Source organism: Neophocaena asiaeorientalis, unplaced genomic scaffold (genome assembly GCF_003031525.2).
Source record: "Neophocaena asiaeorientalis asiaeorientalis breed wild unplaced genomic scaffold, Neophocaena_asiaeorientalis_V1.1 scaffold54, whole genome shotgun sequence".
NCBI classification, from domain to species: domain Eukaryota; kingdom Metazoa; phylum Chordata; class Mammalia; order Artiodactyla; family Phocoenidae; genus Neophocaena; species Neophocaena asiaeorientalis.
Window position 1 is genome coordinate 4016151 of NW_020174938.1, and position 26341 is coordinate 4042491.

The 26341-nt window shown below is 50.7% G+C and overlaps 1 protein-coding gene and 1 long non-coding RNA gene across 2 annotated transcripts in view; one reads left to right on the plus strand and one right to left on the minus strand.

Moving 5' to 3' along the window:
• GRAMD2A (GRAM domain containing 2A) overlaps nt 1–17179 on the plus strand; it is a 35241-nt gene extending 18062 nt beyond the window's left edge. The window contains 10 exon segments of the mRNA XM_024761762.1: nt 8780–8860; nt 9648–9705; nt 10067–10142; nt 10771–10874; nt 11482–11580; nt 11713–11784; nt 12254–12316; nt 13297–13658; nt 13660–13776; nt 14625–17179. Coding sequence (XP_024617530.1) covers nt 8780–8860; nt 9648–9705; nt 10067–10142; nt 10771–10874; nt 11482–11580; nt 11713–11784; nt 12254–12316; nt 13297–13658; nt 13660–13776; nt 14625–14733 — 1141 coding nt within the window. The 3' untranslated portion in view covers nt 14734–17179.
• On the minus strand, nt 5378–8754 carry LOC112410936 (uncharacterized). The gene is made up of 4 exons (XR_003005535.1): nt 7789–8754; nt 7411–7539; nt 6880–6952; nt 5378–5982 (listed from the first exon to the last, which is right to left on the minus strand). It is a non-coding gene; the product is annotated as an uncharacterized LOC112410936 (long non-coding RNA).
• Nucleotides 17180–26341: the final 9162 nt, after the last annotated feature.

Consider the following 26341-nt stretch of genomic DNA (forward strand, 5'->3'; position numbering starts at 1 on the left):
TCTTAAAGGACATCACATGTGTGCCCTCGTTTGTGGTCTTCGGGCAAACCAGGTATGGGGGTTTTTGGTCTTGGCTGCAAGGGCCGGGGCATTGGGAGCAGCTGGAAAGTCAGGGAGCAGCCGCGGGGAGCGGACCCTCTTCGCTGTCTCCCAGGGCGGGGCTTGGCCCACGGCCCACCTGCTTCTCTCTTCACTCTCTTCCTCATTCTAGACCCAATCTCCAGGTGCACCTGGTCACTCTGGCCCAGGACACCTGCGGCTCTCTCCTGCCTGTTCACTGCCTTTGGCCCGCCTCCTCCACCTCCCGTATTTCCCAGTTAGGATTCATCAGAAAGGGATCCTGATGGGCCAGCTCAGCTTTTCATTCTTTTTTTAAAAATTTTTATTTTAATGTGGACCATCTTAAAGTCTTTATTGAATTTGTTATAATATTGCTTTTTAAAAAAATATATTTTGGTTTTTTTTTGGCCGCAAGACATGTGGGATCTTAGCTCTCCGACCAGGGATCAAACCCGCACCCCCTGCATTGGAAGGCAAAGGCCTAACCACTGGACCGCCAGGGAAGTCCCTCAGCTTTTCATTCTAAAGAGGGCGCTGGTCAGCTTGCGGGTGGCTTTGCTCGGGTCTGGAGCACCCCCGTGGTTCTATCCTGTAGCCCGGGTCATCTGTACAAACTGGGTCTCCACATTCCCTGTCATTTCAAAGCTGCCACAGGTAGTAAAGGGAAACGAAGCATATTCCTGGCCCAGGGGTTCTCAGACCAGCTCCTGGGAAGTGGGGATTGTGACTAGGCTGAGCACCTGCCCCACCCTGAGTCCTTTGCCAGGGCTGCTGAGCAGGACAGACGGATTGGGGCCCAGCATGTGGCCCCCAACTCAGAGCCACACGCCCTTACACTCAGTGTGGAATTCAGTTATGGGATTCTCTCCCCTTCCCTAATGGGTGGAAAAGGTGAAACTTGTCCTTGTTGTCCTAGGTATGGATTATCAGCTTAAAAAAATAAAAAGTGAGGTGCAGCCTCTATGTAAGAAATAATAGAGTTATTTTTTTGCAAAAGGAGATTGCCTTTCCACTTCAAGTTTCAGTGTATTGACGACGAGCCTGTCCACGTTATTCCAGTTTCCCTTGGGGAGAGGTCTTGTCAGCCATTTTCTGGGCTGTACTTCGGGCCAGTGGCCCTGAGAGAAAGATTGGAGGGGGGGCTCTTGGGCAGGACACAGTGTGGTTCAGGGCTGGACGCTGCCACACGGGAGGGCTGGCCTTACTTCCTTGACAAAACTCAGGAAATGAACTCTGCGACCTTAACAGATGAAGGAAATCTCTATTAAGAGCGTGATTCCCTGTTTTGCCAAGGATGTTCCTGGAACTCCAGAGGGCCGGGTGAAGGCACAGGAGGGTCCGGAGCCCAGGTCCGGAGCCCAGGTGGGAGGACTGGCCTCGGAGACCAGGAGGTATGCGTCTCCCTCTGAGCCCCAAACAAAGGAGGGGTTTAAAATCACCCGAGAGCTTTTAAAAGCCTGAAGCTGAACCTCATGACCCAGCAATACCAACCCTAAGTGTTTACTCATAGAAACGAATACTTGTGTGCACAAGACACGAGGTGCTGAAACGTTTATAGCAACGGCTTTGTAACAGGCGAAAACTGGAACCTCAATGGTAAAATGCCCCCCAACAGTAAGATTAATAAATCAGTTGCAACATGTCCATATAATGGAACTCTAAACGTTAGTGAAAATGCAGAGTTGGCAGCCACACACAACAGTGTGGATGAATCTCACCAGTGTGTTGCCGAGTAAAAGAACACGTGCCACATGATTCCATCCACAGAAAGTCCCCGAAGAGGCAAAGACAATCTGTGTTGTTGGAAGTCGCGTAGGTGGTTCTCTTTGACCGGGGGGTGGGGGGTTGGGAGTGGGCAGTGAGACTAGAAGGCGTGGGAGGGGCTTCTGGAGGGCAGCTTCTCCGGTATGCACCGTTTGTGAAATGCGTTGCACGGTTCACTTACTTTGTGTGCACTTTTCAATATGTAAAGTACACATCAGTAACAAGTTAAAAATACATAGTTACCTAAATGCTACCGCCAGAGGTTCTGATTTAACTGGTTTGAGAACAGAGCTCAGGGATCATTTTTCTTTGGTTGGTTTTTTGAAAAGCTCTACAGGTGATTCTAGTGTGTACCCGGCAGGCTACCCCTCCGAGTTAACAGGATGATCTTTTTTCTCTGTGAAGTAGGTGGTGAGCTGTGTGCTGAGATGTAGAGGTGGGGTGGGGTGAGGGAGCCTGGGGGAATCTGGAGGCGCCCCAAGGTCTAGGCTGCTGAGCCCCAGTGGTGGACGTTCCTTCCAGGACACGCGCCCTCAGCTCCCTGTCCCTAGATGGCTCTATTCGCCGTCTCTGGCTTTGCACTCTCAGGGGCCTGCTGCTAAGATGGGTTTTCTTTCTTTTGGCCGCTCCACGTGGCTTGCGGGATCTTAGTTCCCCAAGCAGGGATTGAACCCCGCCTGAGCAGTGCCAGCGCGGAGTCCTAACCACTGGACTGCCAGGGAATTCCCTAAGATGTGTTTTCTGTTTGGAAAAGGTCTCTCCTTGGAGCTGATTGGGACCCACGTCCTGCACGAGTGGGGGGAGCTGGCCCTGGCCTTGAGAAGAGCTGACAGGACCCACAGGACACTCTAGCATCTCAGGTGTCCACTAGAAGACAACTTGGGAGAGTGTGGACATCCCCCTGGGGGAGGAGACACCTGAGGGGACCCTCCAGTGACCACAAAGGCCCAGCTGGCTCCGGCTGCCAGGCCTGGCCGAGTTTTCTGCTTCAGCACCAGCCATGGACACTGCTGCTGCCCGAGGCTTGAGGAGCGAGGGGAGGGGTTGCCCTGTGGTTAGGGAGGGTTCTGGTGGTGGAGCTGCGACAGCCCAGCGGGGTGCAGCCAGTGAGCACTGCTGTGGGGCTGGGAGGGGCCCAGCCTGTGCTTTTCCCCAAACACCCCCTCCCATCCTTTCCGAGCCACTTTACCCTTTTCCGTATGTCCTCTGTCTCCCACCCAGGCTCCTCTTTGATCAGTCAGCCGGCGCGGATTGAGTGCCTGGCGCTGCCGTGCCGGGCTGTCTGCCTGCTCCACAGGCCAGGGCTCCTGGAGGGGAGGGCCCATCTGTGGGTGACCCCCCTCCACTCCTGTCCACCACCCCTCCCCTTACTGCTGGGCATCCATCATTCTCCGTGCCTCCTTCACTCTTACTGCGTGGCTTTAAAATTTTTAATTAATTAATTTATTTTTGGCTGCATTGGATCTTCGTTGCCGCACACGGGCTTTCTCTAGTTGCGGCGAGCGGGGGCTACTCTTCGTTGCGGTGCGCGGGCTTCTCATTGCGGCGGCTTCTCTTGTTGCTGAGCACGGGCTCTAGTCGCACAGGCTTCAGTAGTTGTGGCACGTGGGCTCAGTAGTTGTGGCTCGCGGGCTCTAGAGCGCAGGCTGGGTAGTTGTGGCGCACGGGCTTAGTTGCTCCGCAGCATGTGGGATCTTCCCGGACCAGGGCTCGAACCCATGTCCCCTGCACTGGCAGGCGGATTCTTAACCACTGTGCCACCAGGGAAGTCCCTACTACCCGGCTTTTTTTCTCCCCTCCTCCCTCTTGAAGTGTCATCGTGTCCCTTTCTCTGTCTCTCCTTCACTCATTCATTTAGCAAACATTGGGCACCTGCTGTGTGCTGCTGGTACAGAGATGTAGAAGACACACCCCTGGTGGAGCTCAGATGTCTAAACAGACAAGCACACTCTGGGGTGGTAAGGGCTGGAGCAGCAGCGTGCAAGAAGGGACCAGGGACCATAGAGGAGGGATGACCAGCTCTGCATGGCGGAAAGCTGGGAAGGCTTCACAGAGGAGGTGATGCCTGATCTGGGCTTTGAAAGACGACCAGGGAATTCCCCAGGTAGATAAGTATGGCAAGGAATTCCAGGAAGAGCAAACATGCAGGGGTGAAGGGCCGCCGCTGAGCTGCAGGGGTGAGGCTGGAAAGGAAGCAAGGAAGGTCAGGAAGGCCAGGTAGGAGGCAAGAAGGAACTACAGGAGGAAAGTCAGCAGGAGGGGGGCAGGCTCAGATCTGGGCCCCAGGTGGCTCTGTTGGCAGTGTGGGTGTGGGAGAGTGCCAGGTGTGGAAGGGCAAGGCTGGGGGCAGGTGTAGTTAGGAAGCTGTTGTCAGCATCCAGGAAGAGGATGATGGTGGCCTAGGCTTGCCTGCTGTAGCAGGAGTGGAGACAGTAGATGGTACGGTGGGTCGGGTGGTGCCAGGCTCTCGGGGCCTTGGCGGTTGACTGGTTGCAGCGGTGGGGAAGAAGCGTGAGTTGAGGATTCTGGCTTGGGTAACTGTGGAGGTTCGGGCCTTTCAAGGGGCAGCAGGTTTGGGGGGATGATGCTGAGCTCACTTTGATGGATTCGTCTAGATGGCAGGCTCTGCCACTCTGGAGGGACGAGGTGTCATATTAGGGATTTATCTACCTGGTGTGGATATTTTGAGCCCAGGGGAGGCATCCACAGCATGTGTCAAGTGTCCCATGAAGCTTCGTCTGTTAGGTCCCTAGGAAGCAGCTAGACTCAGCCTCTCTGGGTCTTCTCTGCACTGCCTCTCTCTCCCTCTCCTAACCTCTCTGTGTCTCCCCTTTCCTTCTTTTTTTTTCCGGCTGTGCTGCTTGGCTTACAGGATCTTAGTTCTCCGACCAGGGATTGAACCCGGACCCTTGGTTGTGAAAGTGCGGAGTCCTACCACTGGACCACCAGGGAATTCCCTGTGTCTCCCCTTTCCTGATGGGCCTGGCTCCTCTCCCGACGTCTCTCAGTGCTAGCTGCCCGTCCCCTCCCTCTCAGCAGCCCCCTGGGCTGGGCAGGCTCATACTGGGTTCATGGGGTGATAAGCTCAGTATTTGTGGAAGGAATGAAGGAATGGGCAGTTAGCCTGAGTTCCCACTTGGGCCAGCAAGGCCTGAGGGCAGGGCAAGCACAAGTTGTGTCCTCTGGATCAGCATCTTGCCTTTGGACCAGGCTCAGCAGAATGAAAGGGCCTCATCTGAGGAATTTTCAAACCTTTTCTACCCCCTTTAATGTCCAGCATACTGAGCCTCCCGTGCTCCATCACCCTCATGACAATAATGACATTTTTTTGTGGCTTTGATTGAAAAAATAGATACGGTTTTGAAGACCCTTGATATTAACTCCATAGTCTGCACGTGGAGGTGTGATGGGGCTGGATGGGCAGCGGGTATGGTTCCCAACACACATAGCAAGAGCAACTAGGTTGAGGAAGGCTCTGTGGGAGCGGACAGAGACTGCCGGCAGGGGGCGGGGACCCAGCCTGGCCCCTCACTCTCCAGCGCCCTGCTCTTGCCACCTCCTTCGTCTGGGTCAGGGCCCTGTTGGTCCTTGGGTGGACCCCACCTGCCTGGTTCTGTTGGTGAATTCTCGATGACTATCACCCCAGACCTAGCTTTTCCTCTGACTTTGCTCCCATCTCTTTATTTTTAACTCATCTAAACAAATACTGTGGGAAAGAAGACGAATCAGTAGAAAGTCTGACTTGAAGGTGATTTTGAAAGCAGTGCATTTCGGCCATAGCCAGGGTCTCTGTACCAACAGCATTATCAGGATGGCCCGGAGGGGCTGATTTTAATCGATGGACATGAAGGATTGGCTTGTGACCATAATGTTCATCACATGAAAAGGGGTTGCTTTGAGTTTGAACATATTTGAGTCATTTACCCCAAGGGACTCCTGTTTTCTTACCGTTATTTTTTTCATGGAGATGCTGTGGGAATCATGGCAGCCTTTTTTTGTTATTCTCATGGCCCATCTCTCCTCCAACCTCTGTTCTTGATCTCACTTACACTGTCCACACAGTCCTTCCTCAGACATGTCACGTCACGAGTGCCTGCTTCACGCTGGTGGTGCCCCAGGCTCAGGGGCTGCGATGTTGCAGGAGGTGTCCTGGAGCCCCTGGAGGTGGGGAGTTAGAGCTCACACACAGGTGCCTGAGAGGGAGCCTGGGGTTCGGGGCTGAGAGCCTGCAGTAGGGCTCATCACTAGGCTGGGGGAGGACTGATGGAAGGCGCCCCTCCCTGAGGTCACATTTGAACCTAAGGATGGGTTGGGTTTAGAATCTATGCAAAGGCATGATTATCACGCAGGGTTAGATGATGGAAGCCAAGCAGGATTATAGTCCCACCCAGCTGGTCAGGCTCAGCTTCCTTTTCTCTGGGAGTCCTGCTATAACTCTTTCACTGTGTGTCCTCTGAGCTCCTGCAGCCCTGACAACTCGTATCACACTTTCCAGTGCCTGAATGACAGGCTCCCTGCCTCTGAAAGCATGATCAAGTTCCTCCTTCTTCCTCTTGGGGTCTTGTTTTATCCTTGGTCCCCAGGGCTGGAGTGTGTTCCTTAGAGCGGAGCCCACACCCATCTCCTCCCTGGTGGCCCCGTGGGCTCCTGGGCTGCAGGGTTCAAGGTCTCTAAGGCTCCGTGATTTGACTTGTACACACTCTGCCTCAGGGGCCTCTCTTATCTTCAAAGCAAGAAAGAAACGGAGAGATGAAAGAGAGGGATGGGATGGGCCGCACAAAAATTAAACACAAGTACAGCAACAATACCACAGAACTGAAAGGCAAATGGGGGAAGTATTTGCAAAAATGATAAACTAAGGATTAATCTTCTCAACAAAGAAGGTATACAAATCAATAAGAAAGACATGAAGATCCTTATAGACAATTCACAGATGAAATCCCAGTGGTTAATATGTATTTGGCAAAAATGTTCCACCTGTCAATAAGCAGAAATAGAAATGAAAACAATATATTTTCACCTATCAAATTTGCGAAGGTGAGAAAAAGATCATACCAGTGTACGGCCTGGATGTAGGGCAACGGGCATCCTCATATAGTGCTGATGGCCATGCTCGTTGGTGCAGCACCTGGAAAGCATTTTGGAAGTGGGTCTGAAGATCCTGAGAAATGCTCATCCTCCATCCACAAATTTCACTTCTGAGAATCTAACCAAGGAATGAATAGTGACATGGGGAATTTCTCATGAAATTATGTTAAGCAAAAATAGGGCATACAAATTATATGATATATAATCCCCCTTACGTAAATTATATATTTATGCATAAATGTTTTCTTTGGGTGATTTTGGGGGAATTTTTTTCTTATGGGTGATTTTTGATCATAATGCTTTATATATTTTATATTTCTCATATTTTCTATAATAAGCATTAAAAAAATCAAGGGGGAGAAGTCCCTGTGAAATGTGTTATGATGGACCCAAATAAATTCAGAAATTAACTTTAGGAGTCAAAGGGTGTCACATCGCTAGCACAACCTGTCACTTTGAAAGATTCAGGACATACATGATATGTGCACCAAAACTCACCGTGAGGTTGAGGACAGAGGTCATCAGGCCACACGGCTGTGGCTGGGCTCATTTGGTGGGTAAGATCACCTGGCTCTTTGCTGTGTGACACTGGGTACAGCCTGTCCCTGGCAGGTCTCAGTTTCCTATCTGTACAATGGTAGGGTGGGAGGAGGGTCAGATTAATAATCCTGGAGGGGCTTGGCAGATCTTGGCTAGGCAGTAACTCTTCTTTAATTAATTAATTAAATTTATTTTTAAATGTAATTTTATTTTTTAAAATATTTATCTATTTTGGCTGCACCGCGTCGGGATCTTTGTTGCTGCACGCATGTGGGATCAAGTTCCCCGACCAGGGATCGAACCCCGGCCCCCTGCGTTGGGAGCGCGGAGTCTTACCCACTGGATCACCGGGGAAGTCCCGGTAACTCTGTTCTTGAAGAAGAGAATTTGACTTTGCCTGGTGACACTGCCGAGAGGGATGGAGCGCTGGGATCTGCAGGTTCCAGGTTCCAGCTCCTTACCTGCTGAGAGACCAGTGCACAGACCCCGTTACCTATTCACGACCACCACACTGCCCTGCCTTGGCCCTGCTTCTTGGCCACCCTCTCTTCCCATCGCCCCTGGGCCCACTCAGCTGCGGCTAGTTTGCCTGCTCAAGCTTTAGTCTTTCTGCTCTGGAGGAGCAGGAAGGGGAGGACCCTAGGCTTTGGAGCTGTTTAGTGGAGGCATGAATTCAAAAGCCTTTGGGGAGCCCCACCTGCCTATGGAGAGGGTGTCTACCCCCTCTCGGGCCCTCTCTATGGGACATTTTTGTGATGGTTTGGCTCTCAGGTCTGAGCTACCCTGATGGTCTGAAGGCATTGAGGCCACTTCCTGGTGTGGGGCATCCCCGCCCCCTAAGCCCACACTCAGCTGTGGGCTGAAGTTCATGACCACATCTGCGCAGTATCAGCTGCTCAGCCTTGATAAGGCCTCCTGTGCTCAGAATCCTTTCCCAGAAGCTGATGGTTTAAGGTAATACTGCCTGGGCTCCTCCGAAACTTTTGCTTTCGGTCTGGAGCAAGTCACAGGGTCCTCCCTCCCAGGTGCCTTCTCAAGGGTGGGGCTGGAGGCCTAAGATGCCTGGGAGATTGATTTTCCTTCATACCCAGGCATAAACTGGACTTCACGCTTCCAGGAAAGACAGTGAGTGAGTCTCCGCTCTGTCAGTTGCCCTGAAGCCCTGCCTGGGCTGCTGCCTCTGGACTGTGACATCTTCAGCGCACCTTGAATAGCAGGGCCGGTCTTGGGTAGGGGGCAGAGGCAGCTGCCCTGGACATGGTGGAGCTGGCTGGGAAAGGTGTCCCCAGAAAGCCCCCCTTCCTGATGAGGGCCTGTTTCTCCTCAGTATTCAACAGGTGCACGGAAAGACGGCTTCTTTGAAGAGCACGGAGAAACTAGGCAGGGTCCAGAGACTCCGAGGCTCCAGGTGAGGCCCCTCTCCCGATCAGATATACATACTGATTGGGGGTGGGAAGCCCTCTGGAGGTGACCTGTTCGAAAGGGGGCCTTAAGGCTGCGTCAGGGGGTTAGGTTGGGCATAGGCTGCCCCGGGCCTCTTCCTCCCACTCCCAGGCCTGTCCCAGCGCACTGGGACCTAGCAGAGTCCAGGCTTCTCGGGTTACCAGCCTCCTCCCTGCCCACCTGTCCTCAGGCCAACCTGGCCAGGGCAAAAGTTTGCGTTTCAGCACCACCCCCTCTCCGCCAGCCCTGGTAGCTTCCGTCAGGTCAGGTGAGTCTGCCCAGCCCCTCACTGCAGAGCTGCAGGCCCGGGGAGAGGGCAGTCCTGCTGGGATCATGGCCCATGGCCAGGCCCTGGAGCCGTGAGGCTGACGCCCCCACCCCACCTGCTCCCCATCCCTGTGCCTCCTGCTCATTCACTCTGCGGTCCGCTCCTCTGCTTGCGCCTAGGTCAGAAAAACGGGAGAGGGCTTTTGACACTCAGGGGTGGGCAGCTCTGGGACATCGAGGCTCAGGCCGAGCACACCTCCTGGGGGCGGCTGCTCACAGCTGTCGGGGAAGAGGGCTCTCAGCGACCCCTCCCTGCCTCAGGAGTGCCCCTCCCCAGGGCGAGCTATGCGCTCGCTGTGAAGGGCCCCAGCCTCCGATCTCTGCCCCAAGCTTGTGGCTTGAGGCCAGGACAGAATTGGCACTAAGGATGCATGGGTAGGACTTTGAGGGTTCCTTGTCCCCGGAATGGCATGTCTCCTTTGCAGTATGCACTGGCCAGAAGGCTTGAAGGGTGAAGACATAAAGAAGTGCGGCCGAGAAGGGGTAAGTGTGGGGAAGCCGACTTCTCACTGCCCACTGAGAGAGGGGACCCGGGCTGCCTGAACTTGGTGACTGTTGGCTCCTTGGCCACAGGCCTGTCACCAGGAAACCTAGTGGGTGTCCCCTCCTGGGTGGGAGTTGTGTCCTCTTCCAGCCCTAGGCTGCCTGTCAGGACCTCGCGTCACCAGGAGACAAGCTGTGCTTGGAGCTCAGCCCTCCACACCCACTGGCTGCTTACCCACTACTTCATGCTAAGTCACCGCAGGACCCCCACCCCTGTGGCCTTATTTGCTGGTGGCTGGAGCAGGGCCCTCTTGTGGTCCGATCTCCTGGGACTTCTCAGACCCAGCTCGTGTGTTTGCAGACGCTACTGAGAAAATACAACCAGCAATATCACAAGCTGTTTAAGGACATCCCCTTGGAGGAGGTGGTTCTCAAAGGTGAGCTGTCTCCCCGGGTGGCTGGACAGGCACCTGCAGTGCCCAAGGCCCAGGTCCTCTCCCCCAGAGCTTCCAGGCACAAATCAGATATGGGAACTGGCTGCCCTTTGAACGTGCCCTTTTTTTCTTCAAAAGTGTGAGAAGAATGGGCTGATTTGAGATATGAAGTTGAATTTACAAAAATTTTCTTGAGGAAATGTTGGGGCTTCCAAATCTTATTTCTGTTCTGCTCTTATCAGTGTCTATTCTCTCCTGCTCAGGCCTGCCAGGGAGTGTGTGGGAGCATTTGCACAATCAAGGCCCTCTCTCCCTGGCAGGGCAGGGCAAGGAGTTCTGCCTGTGGAGGTGAACATCCAGGCTTAGGGGACCAGGGCAGAAACCTGCCGGACCTTTTGGGGCATGGATGGAGGAAGAGGAAACATCTAGCAGTCTGGTGGGGTGGGAGCGGTCAGGAGTCACAGGAAAGGATGCTAGGGTACTGGGGGAATGGGTTGCTGGGGCCTGGGATTGGGAAGGGTACTGAGGAGGACAGTCCCCGAGGCTGGACTCTGGACTCCTGAGTGGGAGGACCCAGGCCCCGGGGCTCCCGGGCTGGCCTTGCTCACGGCAGTCTCCTGTGACTTCCCAGTGTGCTCCTGCGCCCTCCAGAGGGACCTCCTTCTCCAGGGCCGGCTCTTCATCTCCCCCAACTGGCTCTGCTTCCATGCCAGCCTCTTTGGCAAGGATATCAAGGTAGTAATAAGTGGTAAGGGCTGCCACAGCCCAGGGAAGAGACGCCCCTGCCCTGTGGGCGCACCTCAAGTCAGGCCTGTCCCTCCACACGCTGACACTTGGTGAGGCTTCTCACTGTAGGGCATCCCACCTGGTGTCCAGGGCAGCAGCCCCACCCCTTCCAAACAGGGGCCCCCATCTAGACTCCACATCTGGCCTGAGCGGCCTGAACAGTTCACTGCCAAATTATTCTGCCTACGGGTACCTCCAAAATGCCTTCAGAATCAGAGTGGGATGTCACACTTAGGGGGGCCCGAAAGTGGCCACGGTGCATGGTGGCTCAGGGAACTCTGTTACTGCAGTATGGGATTCACCAGGGCAACCATCCTTGCCTCCTGGATGATGGGGTGAGAGGCCGGAGCAGCGCGTGCGGCCAAGGGGTGGGGGATAACTGATGGGAGCCTGCGTGAGACGGTGGAGGCTCAGATACTCTCCCACATGGGACCAGACATCTCCACGGTGCTCGTGCTTGGGTCACTGCCAGCTGTGGCTGGCGCCCTAAGCAGGAAGCAAAGGGACTGTGTCCTTGGGGGTGAGTCCTGAGAGAAGAATGCCTCTCCCCCGTCAGGTGGTCATTCCCGTGGTGTCTGTGCAAATGATCAAAAAACACAAGATGGCGCGGCTCCTTCCCAATGGCCTGGCCATCACCACCAACACCAGCCAGAAGGTCAGTGAGATTCTGGGCCAGCGCTCCCTTGTCCTTCTCCCCATTCCAGCTCTAGGAGTCCACAGCTTGACCCTGGCACTCTCCCAAGTCTTTATTTACCTTGCCTCTTTCTGTTCTCTTTGTATGTTCTAGTATGTCTTTGTGTCACTGCTCTCCCGGGACAGTGTATATGACATGCTGAGGAGGGTCTGCACCCACCTACAGGTACGAAGCTTGGGGTCAGGGCTGTTGTGGGGGGGGGGCTGGCCCATCTCCCCGGCACAGGAAACGGGGAGTAACGGGCTCAGGCTCAGTGAATCAGAGGCAGTCCTTGGACCATGTGTCTATGCTTGTGAGCCTTTTTGAGGCCACTGGGCCCTTGTGTGTCCCCACGTATAGCCCTCACTTGTGCTTCCTTGGTGCACAGACGGGCAGGAGCACGTGGCCACTTCCCAATATGCCTACAGCTCGCTCTTGCCTATGGTGAGGAAGGGGGAGGGCAGCAGCTTGGGGGAGTATGTTGCCTTGGCTTTGCCCTCTGCTCCAGAATTAACTAGGGATCCCCCTGCAAACTTATCTGACCTAAAGTGGCTTATTTGGAGGTAAAGCTCTCTTGGAGAGTGTTAATACCTCCCCATGCCTGACTTTGGCTGTTCCAGATGGACAAGTGATCCCTGTTCCCTTCCCTCCTCAGCCTTCCAGCAAGAAGAGTCTGAGTGCAAGAGAATTTCTAGAGGAACCTGAGTGCGAGTCTCTGGTGAGAGCTGAGGCTGGGGGCAAAAGTGGCTGGCTTGAGATTGCCTGTGGTTCTAAGGCTTCAGGGCCTTCCAGGCAGGAGCCCACAGTGCAGAACTGGGGCAGCAGGCTCAAGAGCCAGTGGCCATGCTGTGTCAGGGGGTCCCCTAGACCCACCACGCTCCATACCATGCAGAGCCACTATGTCCCGGGCAGATGTGCTAACTTCCTGAGCAGAACAGATGCCCAGCCCCCAGAACACTGCCCAGGTTGGACCCTATACCTTCGCGGGTACAGAGCCAGCAACCCATCCTCTTTCCTTTAGCAGTCAGGAGGGCCTTCAAGGGGCTGGAGATGTCCCTGGGGAAGAGCGCTGAAGGCAGTCAGAACTGAGGCAGGATCCTTTTAGATTGGCCAAGGTCCCAGCTGTTTCTTTTGCTCCTGGGATCCTGGGTAAGCAGAGTTTCTAGAGCAGGGGTGGGGGGTGGAAATGACCCCAGGGTGTTTGAAGTCTACTTGAGTAACTATTAAGCGTTTAGCCAAGCATACAATACGCGCAATGCCATGCAGGGGATGGAAGGCGGTGTTCGCCTTTTTATTGATGGGGACCTTAAGTCAAGGTCAGTGACATAGGGTTAGAGCCCAGATTAGCAGGAGTCACAACTTATTCCATCTAAGATATACAGTGCCAAGCTGTCTTGGACTCAGCCGATCTGAACACGTACCTGGGATGGCTCATGTCTTAGATTCCACTGTGGTTCTACACTAGCAGTCTTCAAAGACACCATTCCCTGGAAGAGTGGCTGGTCACAGCAAGGGAGCAGATGAGACATGTGATTGCTATGGCAGTGGTTTCCCCGCTTCTGGGCACCTGCTTTCATGCTTGCTAGGCATCCATATTGATAATATCTGGAAAAGCTTTGATCAATCTAGCGTGAACCCCTTAGGGCAAGTGAGGTCCCAAGGGCCATGGTGAGACAGCTTCTCCTGCCTTCTCTGCAGGAAGTCCTCATCCCTGAGATGAAGTGGAGAAAAGTGTGCCCTGCCTCCAGGTCCCTGTCCCTCCCAGACAACATCCCTTGTATCCCTCGGGCATCCATGGACTCCACGGATGACTTCTTCCCCTCCAGGAAGCCTCCGGGGTCTGGTGAGTTCAGCGTGCTTGTTCATGGCAACTGCTTGCAAAGACCAGGCTGTCCCGCCTCCCACTTCTGCAAAAAGAGGTCATCACAGCCAGCAGGGCTTCTGAGAGCTGTTTCTTTCTTTCTCCAAATCCATAAGGGAAAGCCAAGAGCCAAAGCGGCTCCAGAGAACATGGGCGGGAGAGTGGGTTGGGGCCCTGCCTTCTGCCCAGGAAGATGCCTAATGCCGTCCTGTTGCAGAGAACGCTGACTATGAGGAGAAGAGGCTGGAGGACGAGCCCCAGAGCAACGGGGAGCAGAGGCTCTGGGATCACGGGCTCCTGAAGGTCTTCCTCGTGCTGTAGGTGGCTGTATGGAGGGTGGTGGGTGTCTGAGTGTTTAGAGCCAGGGCCTTGGTGTGTGGGGAGGTCAGTGTCCAGAGCGAGGGGAAGGTTCTGAGTCAACTGCAAGCTCCCGGGTGGCATCTGGCAGCCGTGCAGCAGGCTCTTCTAGAGCAAGATAAAGTATTTCCAGTTTTCATCCTTACAACCCTGTAATTTAGGGTTAAGGCTGTGGAGAGGGGCAAGACATGAAACTGTTGAAGAAAGAAAAAGTTGCACAGGATTGGGGAGGAGGAGGGTTGGCAAAATCTGAGAGGCCCATCAGATAGACTAAGGGAGAGCCATGGCCTTCCCGCTGCCCACCATTGGGGTGTTTTCTGGAAACCCAGGCTTGTCTGTAATTCTGCCTAAGTAGAGCAGTGAGCATGGTGAGATGTTTTATGAAGAGCCAGCCCCTGGATTCCCTCACCTCACCTCATCACCTTCCTCTGGCTCTGCTGGCTGGGTTTTGACTGTCAACCTCAGCACTTGCTGTGGGAAGGGCTACCACCTTAGGGGGTAATCTTAGTGGCCTTGCAGAGGGGGTGTAGGACCAAGGTGGCTGGTCAGAGGGAAGGTGGGCTCAGCTGAAGGACCCAGAACTCCTGCTGGGCTTCAAGGACACCTCCATGGGGACGAGTCTCAGGACCCCCATGTGGCCCTCTGGGAAAAAAGATGCCTAGGTCTAGAACGTAACTGCAGGCAAAAGGTTCTTTAATTCTTCCAACTGCAGGAACTAGCTTAGTCCCACTCCTATTTTGGGGGATTCTGTAAAAATGCCCCGTTTCTAGAAGAGAGATTCAATTCCTCCTTACCCCTCTTTCTCCAGGACCTGCTTCTTGGTCATGTCTTCATCGTACCTGGCGTTCCGCATCTCCCGGCTAGAACAGCAGTTACGCTCCCTGAATTGGGGCGGCTCAGTCCCTGGGCACAGGTGACGCCCTTTCTCTTTCTCATGCTTCTGGGATTGAGGGTTAAGGACAGCAGCCGAAACCTATGGCCAGGCTGCTTGTTAGTCTGGCTGGTCTTGGCCTTGCCCTTGAGCTGGCCTGATGGCCCTCAGCAAGGTTGGGCAGGGTACACAGATCCCACCTGGACCCCCTCTCATGGGTGGACAAAGTCTTCACTGACTCGTCTGCCTGCCTTCTAGGCCCTCTGTCTGACCTGGTCATCTCTCCTGTGTGCAGGTAACAGCCACTTGGCCTTTGTCCCCACTCCTCCAAGAAGAATGCTCTGGGTGCTCAGGTGCCACCAACAATCCGCTTGGGTTATGCTGCTGCTATGCTGAGACTGAGTCTGAAAGAAAATATTCCGGATCCCTTCTCGCCCCACAACTCTTCTCCCTCCTTTAATGAGTGATCTTTAGTACCTGTTTACAAAGCTCCTACAATTTTGGGACTCGGACAAAAAGCCAGATTTTTGGATCTAGCTGAGGAATTCTGTACACTAAGCCTTAGCAACCACTTCAATGAAAAGAAGATTTTAACTTGTTCCTTGGAAACAGCTCTGACATACAGGAAGAGCACCTGGGGCCGCTGCAAGGGACAACGGCCACGCTTTGATACCTGTCACTTGGCTCACTCCAGTGGTAGGACAGAGGCCAGAACCCAAACCACCAGTGTGGGCTCCGCTCTCTCCCAGCATACTGTGCTCTCACTTGGATGCCTGAGTCCCTGATTTGGGGCCCAAAGGACTTCTCTGCAGTCAGCCAGGGACCCATGCAGGGCAGACTGGAGGGAGTGAGGTAAGCTATGAACGAGGAGAGGAGGGTCTGTGGCCAGGATTCCAGCAAGAGGAGTGTTCACTCTGTGCGGAGGCTCTGTTCTGGCCCCTCATGAGGAGGCTGGCTGAATCTGAGAGGACACTACCTGCAGCCGGGGACTGTGGCAGTGGCTGTGAAGGAGAATAGAGGTCCAGCATTTCTGTGTCCTCAGCTGCTATTTCTTGGTGAGACAGGTGGAGCAGGGCCTTTTGACCACTGTGGTCGCAGACCAGGTACTGGATCTTTCCCTGGCGTGCTCAAACATTTCCAAGGTGCCCCAGGTGGGAAGTGGGGGATGGGAGGGGCAGTGGCTTTGATCTGAGGTCTTGCTTTGTACTCTCTGCCTGACTGCCTGGATTTTGGGTGTGGCCAATGGCAGCCTGTCGGGCTTGGCTGGGCACTGGGCACGATGGTGCTGGGCCACCGCAGGGCAGAGCTCACCATGTCACCTGCAGGCCATGCAGGAGGTTCCTCCACTCCACGGGCTCTGTTCTCCATGAGTATAATGGAGGTGTCCAAGGTGGGCCTGGGACAGTGCAGGGACCAGGCCAAGGGGGTCTGTCTGATACCTTTGGGGACAAGAGAGGTAGAGGATAGGAAGAGTGGACATGGTAGTGGCTTTGCCTTAGAGATTCTTCCTTCTCTGTCAAGGTCTCCTCAATTCTAAAAGCTTCTCTGTGCCTTAAAACTCTGGCCTGTCCTCTCTGGGACTCCGAAATGCTAAGAGAGTGCCTTTGTAGGTTCTGGAAAGGGCTTAGTGAGGAGGCCAGACGTATCAGGGAAAGTCACTGGCGATGGGGTGGGTGGTGTCAGAAAGAGCCACTTTTTCCCTCTTCAGACACCTGAGAGGTTGACTAGGGAGAAATCCAGGTGGAAGTTATTTACTGTGGAGCTGTGACTGTCCTATTTATGACAAACCCAATTGAAGACTGGAGGGACTGACAGGAGGTGACAACTTCCTAAACGCAGACTGGAGGTCTCTTCATTCTCTCCCCATCCCAGGTTCTAGGATTTGGCTTAGAGCCTGGCCTTGTGGGATACCTGCACTAAATCTGTATGTCTCAGGTGAAAGTCACTGCTCCATTCTCCCCACATTGCCACACCAGATGAATGCCCGTCCTTTTTTGGGAACCAGCCCCCTTAATCACTTCTTTTCCATCAGATTTTCAGGGAAATAATCCTACTTGCCCCAGCACCTCCCCTCCCTGGTCCTTGCTGAAGGGCAGGGAGAACAGGTCCATTCTTTGAGACTTGCTGGGTTGAGCCAGAGGCCACGAGAGGTGCCAAGTCTCCAGTCTCCATGCCCCAGGCTCAGAGACGGCAAGAGGCGTGCAGTAGAGTAGGTGACTTTGGAGGCCCTCTTGGGGTCCAGGGCTTTGAGTGATAGGAGTGTGTGCCTGTCCCTCTTGGAGGGCCCTCTGTTTCTCCCTTCTGTCCCCCAGTCTGGTCCTCTGGCCAGCGTACCTTCTGTTGTGCTCATTTATAAACCATGTGTATTTATACAACCTGCTTGCATTGGAGGATGCTCCTCTAATTCCCTGAGAATTTGGTTCAACTATCCTTCAGTTGTTCCACTATGATGTTGAAAATATTTTTAAATAAAAAATCCGATTTTTCTGGTGTCCCGTGGTATGGGAAGTTCACTTTTATCTTCTGACTACTCATTAAAAGTGCTCTTTACTGACATATTTGGCACGAAGGAGACTAACGGAGCCAAAGTCATTCCCAGAATCCCAAGTACTTTGCACATCTCACAGGACTTTAGCTGAGCTGACTCATACTTCAGGCATATGGGGAATGGTAAGGGTGGCCACAGCACACCACCATAGCCTCCTCCCTCTGTTGGATGGACACTGAGAATGCTTCCCTGTTTCTCCTGGGCAACTCTAAAGCAGTGTCCCTGGCTCAACTAGTACTGTGCTCCTGACTCAGAAATTAAAGTCTGGAACTCAGAGCTAGAAAACCCCTGTGTCCTTTTCTATGACATCAAGCCTAGATTATGGAGGTTAAATTCCAATTTGGGCCACGTCACCTTACTTTCTCTCTGGGAGGCCCCCTCTAGTAGTGATTCGTTCGTTCAGTAAATGCTGAGCCCAGACTATGAGCTGGTACTAAGCTAGGCACTGAGGATAGAGCAGTGAACATGTCAGGCAATATCTCTGCATCCCCGATGGCACTTGCATTCCACGTAAACATAAGTTCCAAGTAAATCGTGAACAAACAAGGTAATTCCAGATTGTGGTTAAGTTCCATGAAGGAAAGAAACAGTGATACAAGATACAGTAAACAGGGAGGTGGCTTTGGATGGTGGTCAAGAAATGTTCTCTGAAGTGAGATTTAAGCTGGTGCTTAAAGGATGAGGAGCCAGTCATGGAAGGAACTGGGAAAAGGGTCGGCAACTGTGAAAGGTAGGAAAGAACGCATATGTCTCTGTGGAACAGAGAGACCATCTGCATGAGTCTAGGATACTAGTCAGTGGGAGAGTGACATGAAAAGAGGTTGGAAAGGGCAACTCAGCAACAACAAAACAACCTGTTTAAAAGTCGGTAAAGGACTTGAATAGACATTTCAACATCACTAGTCATTAGGGAAATGCAAATCAAAACCACAATTAGATACCACTTCATATCCATTAGGATGGCTACTATCAAAGAAATGGAAAACAAAAGTGTTACTGAGGATGTGGAGAAATTGGAACCCTTATGCACTATTGGTAGGAATGTAAAATGGTGCAGCCACTGTGGAAAACAGTATGGCAGTTCTTCAAAAAATTAAAAACGATTACCACATGATCCAGTAATTCCAATTCTGCGTATATACCCACAAGAATTGAAAATGAGGGCTTGAAGAGCTATCTGTACACCCATGTTCATAGCAGTGTCAGTCACAATCAGCCAAAAGGTGGAAGCAACCCAAGTATCTATCGAGAGGTGAATGGATAAACAAAATTTGGTGTATACATGCAATGGAATATTATTCAACCTTCAAAAGAAAGTCTTGACATATGCTACAACATGGATAAACCTTGAAGACATTATGCTAAGTGAAGTAAGCCAGTCACTAAAAGACAAATGCTGTATGACTCTACATATATGAGGTACCTATGGTAGTCAGATTCATAGAAACAGAAAGCAGAATGGTGGTTGCCAGGAGCTATGGGGAAGGGAAATGGGAGTTATTGTTTAATGTGTACAGAGTTTCAGTTTTGCAAGATAAACAGAGTTCTGGAGATGGTGATGATTGCTGGACAATAATGTGAATGTACCTCACACTGTGGAACTATACGCTTAAAAATGATTAAGATGATAAGGCTTCCCTGGTGGCGCAGTGGTTAAGAATCTGCCTGCCAATGAAGGGGACACAGGTTCGAGCCCTGGTCCAGGAAGATCCCACATGCTGCGGAGCAACTAAGCCCGTGCACCACAGCTACTGAGCCTGCGCTCTAGAGCCCGTGAGTCACAACTACTGAGCCTGCGTGCCACAACTACTGAGCCTGAGCTCTAGAGCCCGTGAGCCACAACTACTGAGCTCACACACCTAGAGCCCATGCTCCACAAGAGAAGCCACGGCAGTGAGAGGTCCGCGCACCGCAACGAAGAGTAGCCCCTGCTCGCCGCAACTAGAGAAAGCCTGCACGCAGCAACGAAGACCCAACACAGCCAAAAATAAATTAATTAAAAAAAAGATTAAGATGATAAATTTTATATGTATTTTGCCACAATAAAAAAAATAAGAGGTTGGAGAGGTAGGCAGAAGGGAATTTGGATTTTATACATTCCCTGGGTACTGCAGCTCAGGTCTGAAAGTTTGGAGCTGGCAGAATCAGTGGTTACTGAAACCAAGTGCTTTCTTTTGCTAGAGAAAATAAACACGTGGATGTAATATGCAGAAAAATATGGCTGAATTTCTACATACTGTCACACACCTCCTTTTCACTATTCCCAGGGAGTGGTTCATAGCAGCAGCATCACAGTGAGGGCATATCATATTTTTTAAGTTGAGCTAACTTTATAAGGGAGAAACAACAGCCCTAAACTTGGAGAAACGGAGGTATATATATTTTATGTGGGAGCCTCAGTTTGCAACATGGGCTTTAGCCAGATGAGGAAGAGTCGTGAGAGTGGGCAGAAGTTCTCGTGAAAAAGGCATTCAGGAGTGAGGGGGGCTCTGGGAGAACTGCATCCTACCAGAGACATCCTGGGAGTAAGAAACTGCCCCCACTCCCAGGCGCCCACCCAGCCAGCCCTGGCCCTCTCACCTGGTGGCCATGCCGTTAGGACACCTATCGAGCTAGGTGAGGTGGTGACCCTGTGCTGCTCCTCTCTCCTAGCAGCAAAAATAAATTAATTAAAAAAAAGCAGAATCAGGGCATCCTAGGGCAGAGAAGCTTTTCAGAGAAGGCTCTCCTGTCAGCCTCAGGCTGGGACAGGCCAGATCCCTAGGCAGATCTCACTCTGGGGGGGAGCCCTGGCAGTGGCAGAAGGGAAGCTGGGCAGGCTCCCAAGGCCATTTCTCCCCGGTGCCCTTTGGTTCTTTCTCTCCTCTCCCCTCTTCTATCATACCCCAGGGGAAAGGCCTGAGGTGATTATGAAAGGAAAGCGTTCCCAAGGACTCTGCAGATCTCCTGAGGTCTGGTCAGTCAGAAGGCAGAAGTGGCTGGTGTGAAGAACAAGTGTGGTGTGTGTGTGGTGTGGGGTGTGTGTGGTGTGGGGTGTGTGTGGTGTGGGGTGTGTGTGTGTGGGGTATGTGTGTGGGGTATGTGTGTGGGGTATGTGTGTGGTGTGTGTGTGTGGTGTGTGTGGTGTGTGTGTGTGGTGTGTGTGTGGTGTGGGCTCTGGGGGTGAGTGGGGAGCTCAGCTTCCAACAGGGGCACAGAAACCCCAGGCTTTCCCCGGCTCTGCCCTTGTTGTCAGTAGCATCTTCTCTTACCCAGGGCACACAATTGCAGAAACCTGGATTCTGCAAGGTGTGATTTCACTCTTTCTCCTCCTACCTTCATTTAGAGATAAGGGGCTGGACCCCAGAGCAGAGAGGATTCAAATTTAACGGTTACATGGCTACATACGCTTTGCCCATGAAAGTGAGGGGGAGGGAGGCGTTTAAGCCTCTGAAACGATAATCCAGAGAAACCCGAGTTTATCCTCTGTGTGCCTGACCTCCACAGAGCCAAGGAGCACCTGGCGCCCAGCAGGCCCTGCTGGCTGGTCCTCCTTCGCGTTGGCAGGGCTCCTTGCCTTCCCGGAATGTGTTCCTTCTTGTTTGCCACTCAGTGCCTGGCCCAAAGCCAAACCTGGGCTGCTCAGAATACCATGCCCCACTCACTTCTCTCACAGAATCCGAGACAAGGCTCTCTTCCGCTTGGGGAAAGGCCAGGCCCGCGCTGCAGCCTCATCCTACTGGTGCCGCCTTCTCTAAGGACATCGTGCTCTCCAGTGGCTGAGGGCAGAAGCACTTAGGCAGGATGCAGCTGGCACCGCAGCAAAGCAGAGAGTGGCATATTGACATCTTATCCTTTTGGCAGCCTTCTAAATTGGGCCAGAGTGGGCAAAGTGTTACTCACAAGCTGTTCATTAACTTGTTAAATGCAGAAAGGTTGGCTTAGGCTCCACTTTGGGAAAATGTGACACCCACTGCTCCTGGATTCACTCTAGCATGAAGGAGTGTTAATTGGTGTAGGATTTCTGATGGAAGTTTTTCTTTGCTGTTAGTTCCAAATACCAGGCTGGTCTGAATGCATGCTCTCTCCAGTCTGTAATTACATTTAAAAGATTTATTAAGCACTTGCTATAGACTCTTGAATGTATGCTTCTATAGATACTATGATTCTGTAATTTTCTGAGCAATAAACTGGGTACCAGGCCCTATGCAAGGTACTTTTTATGCTCATTTGACTCTCACAACAAGGAACTCTCAATACAACAATATGGTTTTCACACCTTATGCTGTGGAAACTGAGATCGATAGGCCAGAAATACAATATGGACCCCTTCAAAGAGTTTATTGAGGAGACAAGATAGAGGGAATAGCTGTATAACAGTGTAGACATGTGAGCCCTGATATGTACAGAAGGGAGTGGCATAGACTGACTCAGTGGCAAGGGGTGTGCCACACGTGTGGACTTCAGAGGGTAAGAGTTGGATCAGAGGAGAGCTGTGGGGAGGGTCCTCACCGGTTGTGTGTTTGGGGGGTTAATGTCAGTAAAAGGATGGTAGTGCGAAGGATGGTGCCAATGAAAGCTTAGGAGAAGCAGAGTTCCTGCTAGGGAATGGATACGTTAAGTGTGCAAAACACCTCAGGATCTAAACGCCAGGATGAGAAGAAGAGACTTGATCTTTCAGGCAATGAAGAGCTATGGGGGCTACTGGAACTTAGGAGTGATGGATAAACGTGACGGTTTAGGAATGCTGGTTTGGCAATGGGGCACAAGGTAGATTAAAAGTCCACCAGAATAGTCTAGATGGCGGTTTCTCAACCTCAGCACTACTGCCATTTTGGGCTGCGTAATCCTTTGTTATGGGGGGTTTGTCCTGTGCATTGGTGGGTGCTCGGCCACATCCTTGGCCCACCTGATGCCAGTAGCACCTCCCACCCTTAGCTGTGACAACCAAAAACATCTCCAGACATTGCCAAATGTCCCCTGGGGGACGCAGTGGCCCATGATTGAGAATCATTAGTCTAGAAGGCAGGAGGTAAGGGCTTGGACCTCAGAATGTTGGCAGGTATTTTCAGAACCAACTGCATCAATCTACTGACTTTTAGAATAGCTGACAAAAGTAAAAATGATTTCCTTGCCACAGGAAATTCGTCATCAATGCCAAAGAACTTAATGGCCTAAACTTAATGGCCTAAAGAGGCTCAGAAGTAGATCATTCTGCATATTAGAAACCTCTAGAGGATACACCAAAACTACAGATAATGTGCTCATTAGCAAGAAAGTGGCTGATATCAGGATTTCTCTCTCTACCCGCTCACCCCCAAGTCACATCTTACTCAACCACTGCTTTGAATAAGGAATGTCCAATCTGTCCACAGGCAGAAAAGCTACTGATCTGTAATTTTGCTAGGCTTGCGTTCACCTTTTTAACATTTTGTTTTTGGCAGTTGGTAGAGTGGATGGATACAGCCTGGCCTGCAACGAAGAACTATGATTTACCAAGATGTATCTTTGTCTAAAGCAGGAATCAGTGAAGATCAGATAAGACCACCGTAAGAACTTTGGCTTTTACTCTGAATGAAATGAGAGACAAAGGAGTGAATAATACGCTTTAATTATATAGGCTTTAAAAGGATCTTTGTTGGCTGTGAGGCAGGGAAAGGTGGAAGCAGGGAGGTCAGTTAGGAGACTTTGGGGTGATTGTGTTGAGAGATGACAGAGGCTCTGACTCAGGTGGTAGAAGCAGAGATGGTGGAAATGGGCAGATTCTGGATATATTCTGATGGTAAAAACAACAGAATCTCCTGTCAAATTAGAGATGGAGGATAACAGAAAAAGAGTCATAAAGGATGACTCATGTTTTATGGCTTGAGAGGATGGACAGAGCTGCCATCAACTGAGATGAAGAAAGCCATGAGTGGTATATTTTTTGGGAGGAAGACCAGAAATGTACCATTGAACATGTAAAGTTTGAGATGAGTTTTAGACATATAAGTGGGGATGTCAAGTGGGCAATAGATATATGTCTGGAGTTCAGGAGAGAAGTCTAGGAAATACAAATCTGGGAACTGTCAACATATGGACGGTATGTAGTAGCAAGAGACTGGATGAGATCACCAAGGACTGAGTGTCCATTGATAGAGGAAAGTATGGATGACTGAGCCCTGTGGCACACTGTGATCAAGAGATCAGGAAGAAAAGGAGGAACTAGCAAAGGAAACTGATGAGTGCCTGATGAAGCACAAGGAAACCCAGAAGAGTCTGGTGTTCTGGAAGGTAATTACCATACGGCAAGGAGACTGACAAATGCTGCTAATAAACCAAATTTCTTTTACTGTGGCTCAACAAAATTTCTTTTCCACTTGAATATAACCCAGAAGTTTCTAACCTGGACAACTCCAAACAATTTAATGTTTAGGGTTATTCTTTCAGTACAAAAATGGCCCGAGCCCCATTTCCAACCACTATGGCAGTCCTGAGACTCAATTTCTGCAAGAGTTTCCAAGGTTGCTTCTGTGTCTCCTGGGTTAGACCATGATGCAGTCTGCTTGTCTACTGTCTCCTGTTCCTTTAGCTATTGCCTTCTTGCCCATGATGTGCCACTCCTCATCCTTCATTCCTCCAAATGATCCACCACCAAGATAATCAGATGTATCCAAATTGCATGAAAGATTTAGAGTTAATGGGAGGCTATGGCACAAAGCGGAAAACAACTTCAAATTCAGTGCACACATGACTGCTTATAGCAATGTGACAGCCATTCTCTCAGGACAGCCACTTCTCACCAGCCATGTCCTCCAGTAGGCCCCTGCCTCCTGCCGTGTTTCTGGCATGTATCCCATCTCAGTTCTTTTTACCAACCTCCCTCTACTTTCTTTCCTAGGCCTCATTCTCTTTTTCTAGGGCATCCAATGAAAATTCAGATTTCTTTCATCTTATTATTTGGAGTAACTGATCTCTCTTTGTATCCTCCTGGCCCACTTAGGCTAAACCCAGAGAGTTGACCTTTCTCAACCAAAAAGGTCCATCAAGATATTTACTTCAACAAAACAACAAGCTCTCTAGCAATAAATTATGCAACACTCCTGAAGTCAGAAAAGCTACATTCAGTTTTTGTTTTTAATAGTAGTTTTTCCTTTTGGGTAAATAAAACAGAAAAAAAAGCATTACCACTAATAAACCATACAGCAGTGTATCACAGTGGTTAAGAGTAGAGGTTCTGTAATCAGTACATCTACATTTTTTTTTTTTAGCACATCTACATTTAAACCTCATTAATTCACTTGGGCAACTCTAAGCTTTAGTCTTCTCATCTCTAAAAGGGGGACAGTAGTAGCGTCTACCTTAGAGCTTTATGGTTATTATTAAGTTGGAAATTTACATCAAATCCTTAGAAGTCCCTGACACACAGAAAGAGCTCAATAAATGTTAGTTATTATCTATTAAGCTTCAAGAAAATTTAAACTTAAATAAGTATAAAACCCAGTGTTGGTATGGCTACACAGAATTAAACATAGATTTTTTTTTTTTTTTTTTTTTTGCGGTACGCGGGCCTCTCACTGTTGTGGCCTCTCCCATTGCGGAGCACAGGCTCCGGACACGCAGGCTCAGTGGCCATGGCTCACGGGCCCAGCCGCTCCGCGGCATGTAGGATCTTCCCGGACCAGGGCACGAACCTGTGTCCCCTGCATCGGCAGGCGGACTCTCAACCACTGCGCCACCAGGGAAGCCCTAAACATAGGTTTTTATTATACATTATTAATGGTACTTGCATATTGATTCTCTTTTGAGAACTCTCTGGATATCTATATGAAGGGAAATAAATTGCTCATATGCTTTGATGTCTCAGCTCCACTTTTGTATTCCTCATGGAGATAATTTGGAATGAAAAAGTTGTTTATGAAGAGTGTTTGCAGCAATGCCATTCATAACAACATCGGAACTAACCAAAAAAAAAAAAACACCTAACTTTGGGGAGGAAACGACTAAGAAAGTTATGACCTATTAACCTGTTGTAACCCCAGGTTACCATTAAACATAACAAGTAGACAATGATTAAGGGAGGAAATTTGTAAAAGCAGAATTAAAATAGTGCTTATGCATGGATTATAACTATGTGAAATGTGAAAATCTCTAAAAAATCAGCAGATAAGTTGAAGAGATGTCCATGGTTAGAGTTACATGTTTAGCGAGGTCCTTGTTTTCTGTCACGTTGCTTAAGTTTGTCAAACCCTCCCCCAACAATAGCTTGGTATTATGCAAGCATGAAAAGTTATGCTGATTAACAGGGCATTTTGATTTCTACTTTAATACCATGGAAAGATGGGCTTTTTTTTGGATAAATTGCTTCTATATTTGTATTTAGTTATTCAACGAATAATAACCAGTGTCTATGTGCCAGGCACTATACTAAGCAGCGTGGATTCAGTGGTGATGAGACATCGTCCCTGGCCTCCAGGGCTTCTAGTTTAGTGGCAAGACTGGAAAATCTTGCCACTATAAATCACCTATAATTTTACACCACCAAAAATTATAGGTGATTTGGGCACACTGAAAGGGTTCATGATTCTAGGGTATTGTTTAACAAGGAAAGCAAATTAGTCTGGGGCATCAGGGAAGATTTCCCTGAGGAAGAGATTCCATAGGAATTTCCCTGATGAAGAGTGCTGGAGAGTTAGAGGGGGAGAGAACAGCAAGTAGGAAGGCTTTAAGGGGAGAAAAGAATGTGCTCTGCTGGAGGAACTAAAAGAAGGTCTGCAGAGTTGGGGAACAATAAAATAGGGCAAGAGGGATCTAGCTCATAGAGAGGCAGGAGAAGCAGGAAGAGGCCAGATTGTGCAGAGCTTTATTAAAGATATTGGCAGGATATGAAACCGACTGGGGGATGGACAATATGTGTGAATACTGGAGGACTACTTTACAAGATATTGTGGCAGTCCAGATGAGAGATGATGGTTGCCCGGATGACAGTGGTGGCATTGGTGAGAGAAATCCATGGAGTTAAGGATATTCAAGATGTAGAATCAACACGACTAGGAGATTGGGAAATGTGAAGTGTGTGAGAGAGAGAGACAAGTAAAGGATGACTCCTAGATTTCTGGCTAGAATTGGGTGGGGCAGTGGTGCCATT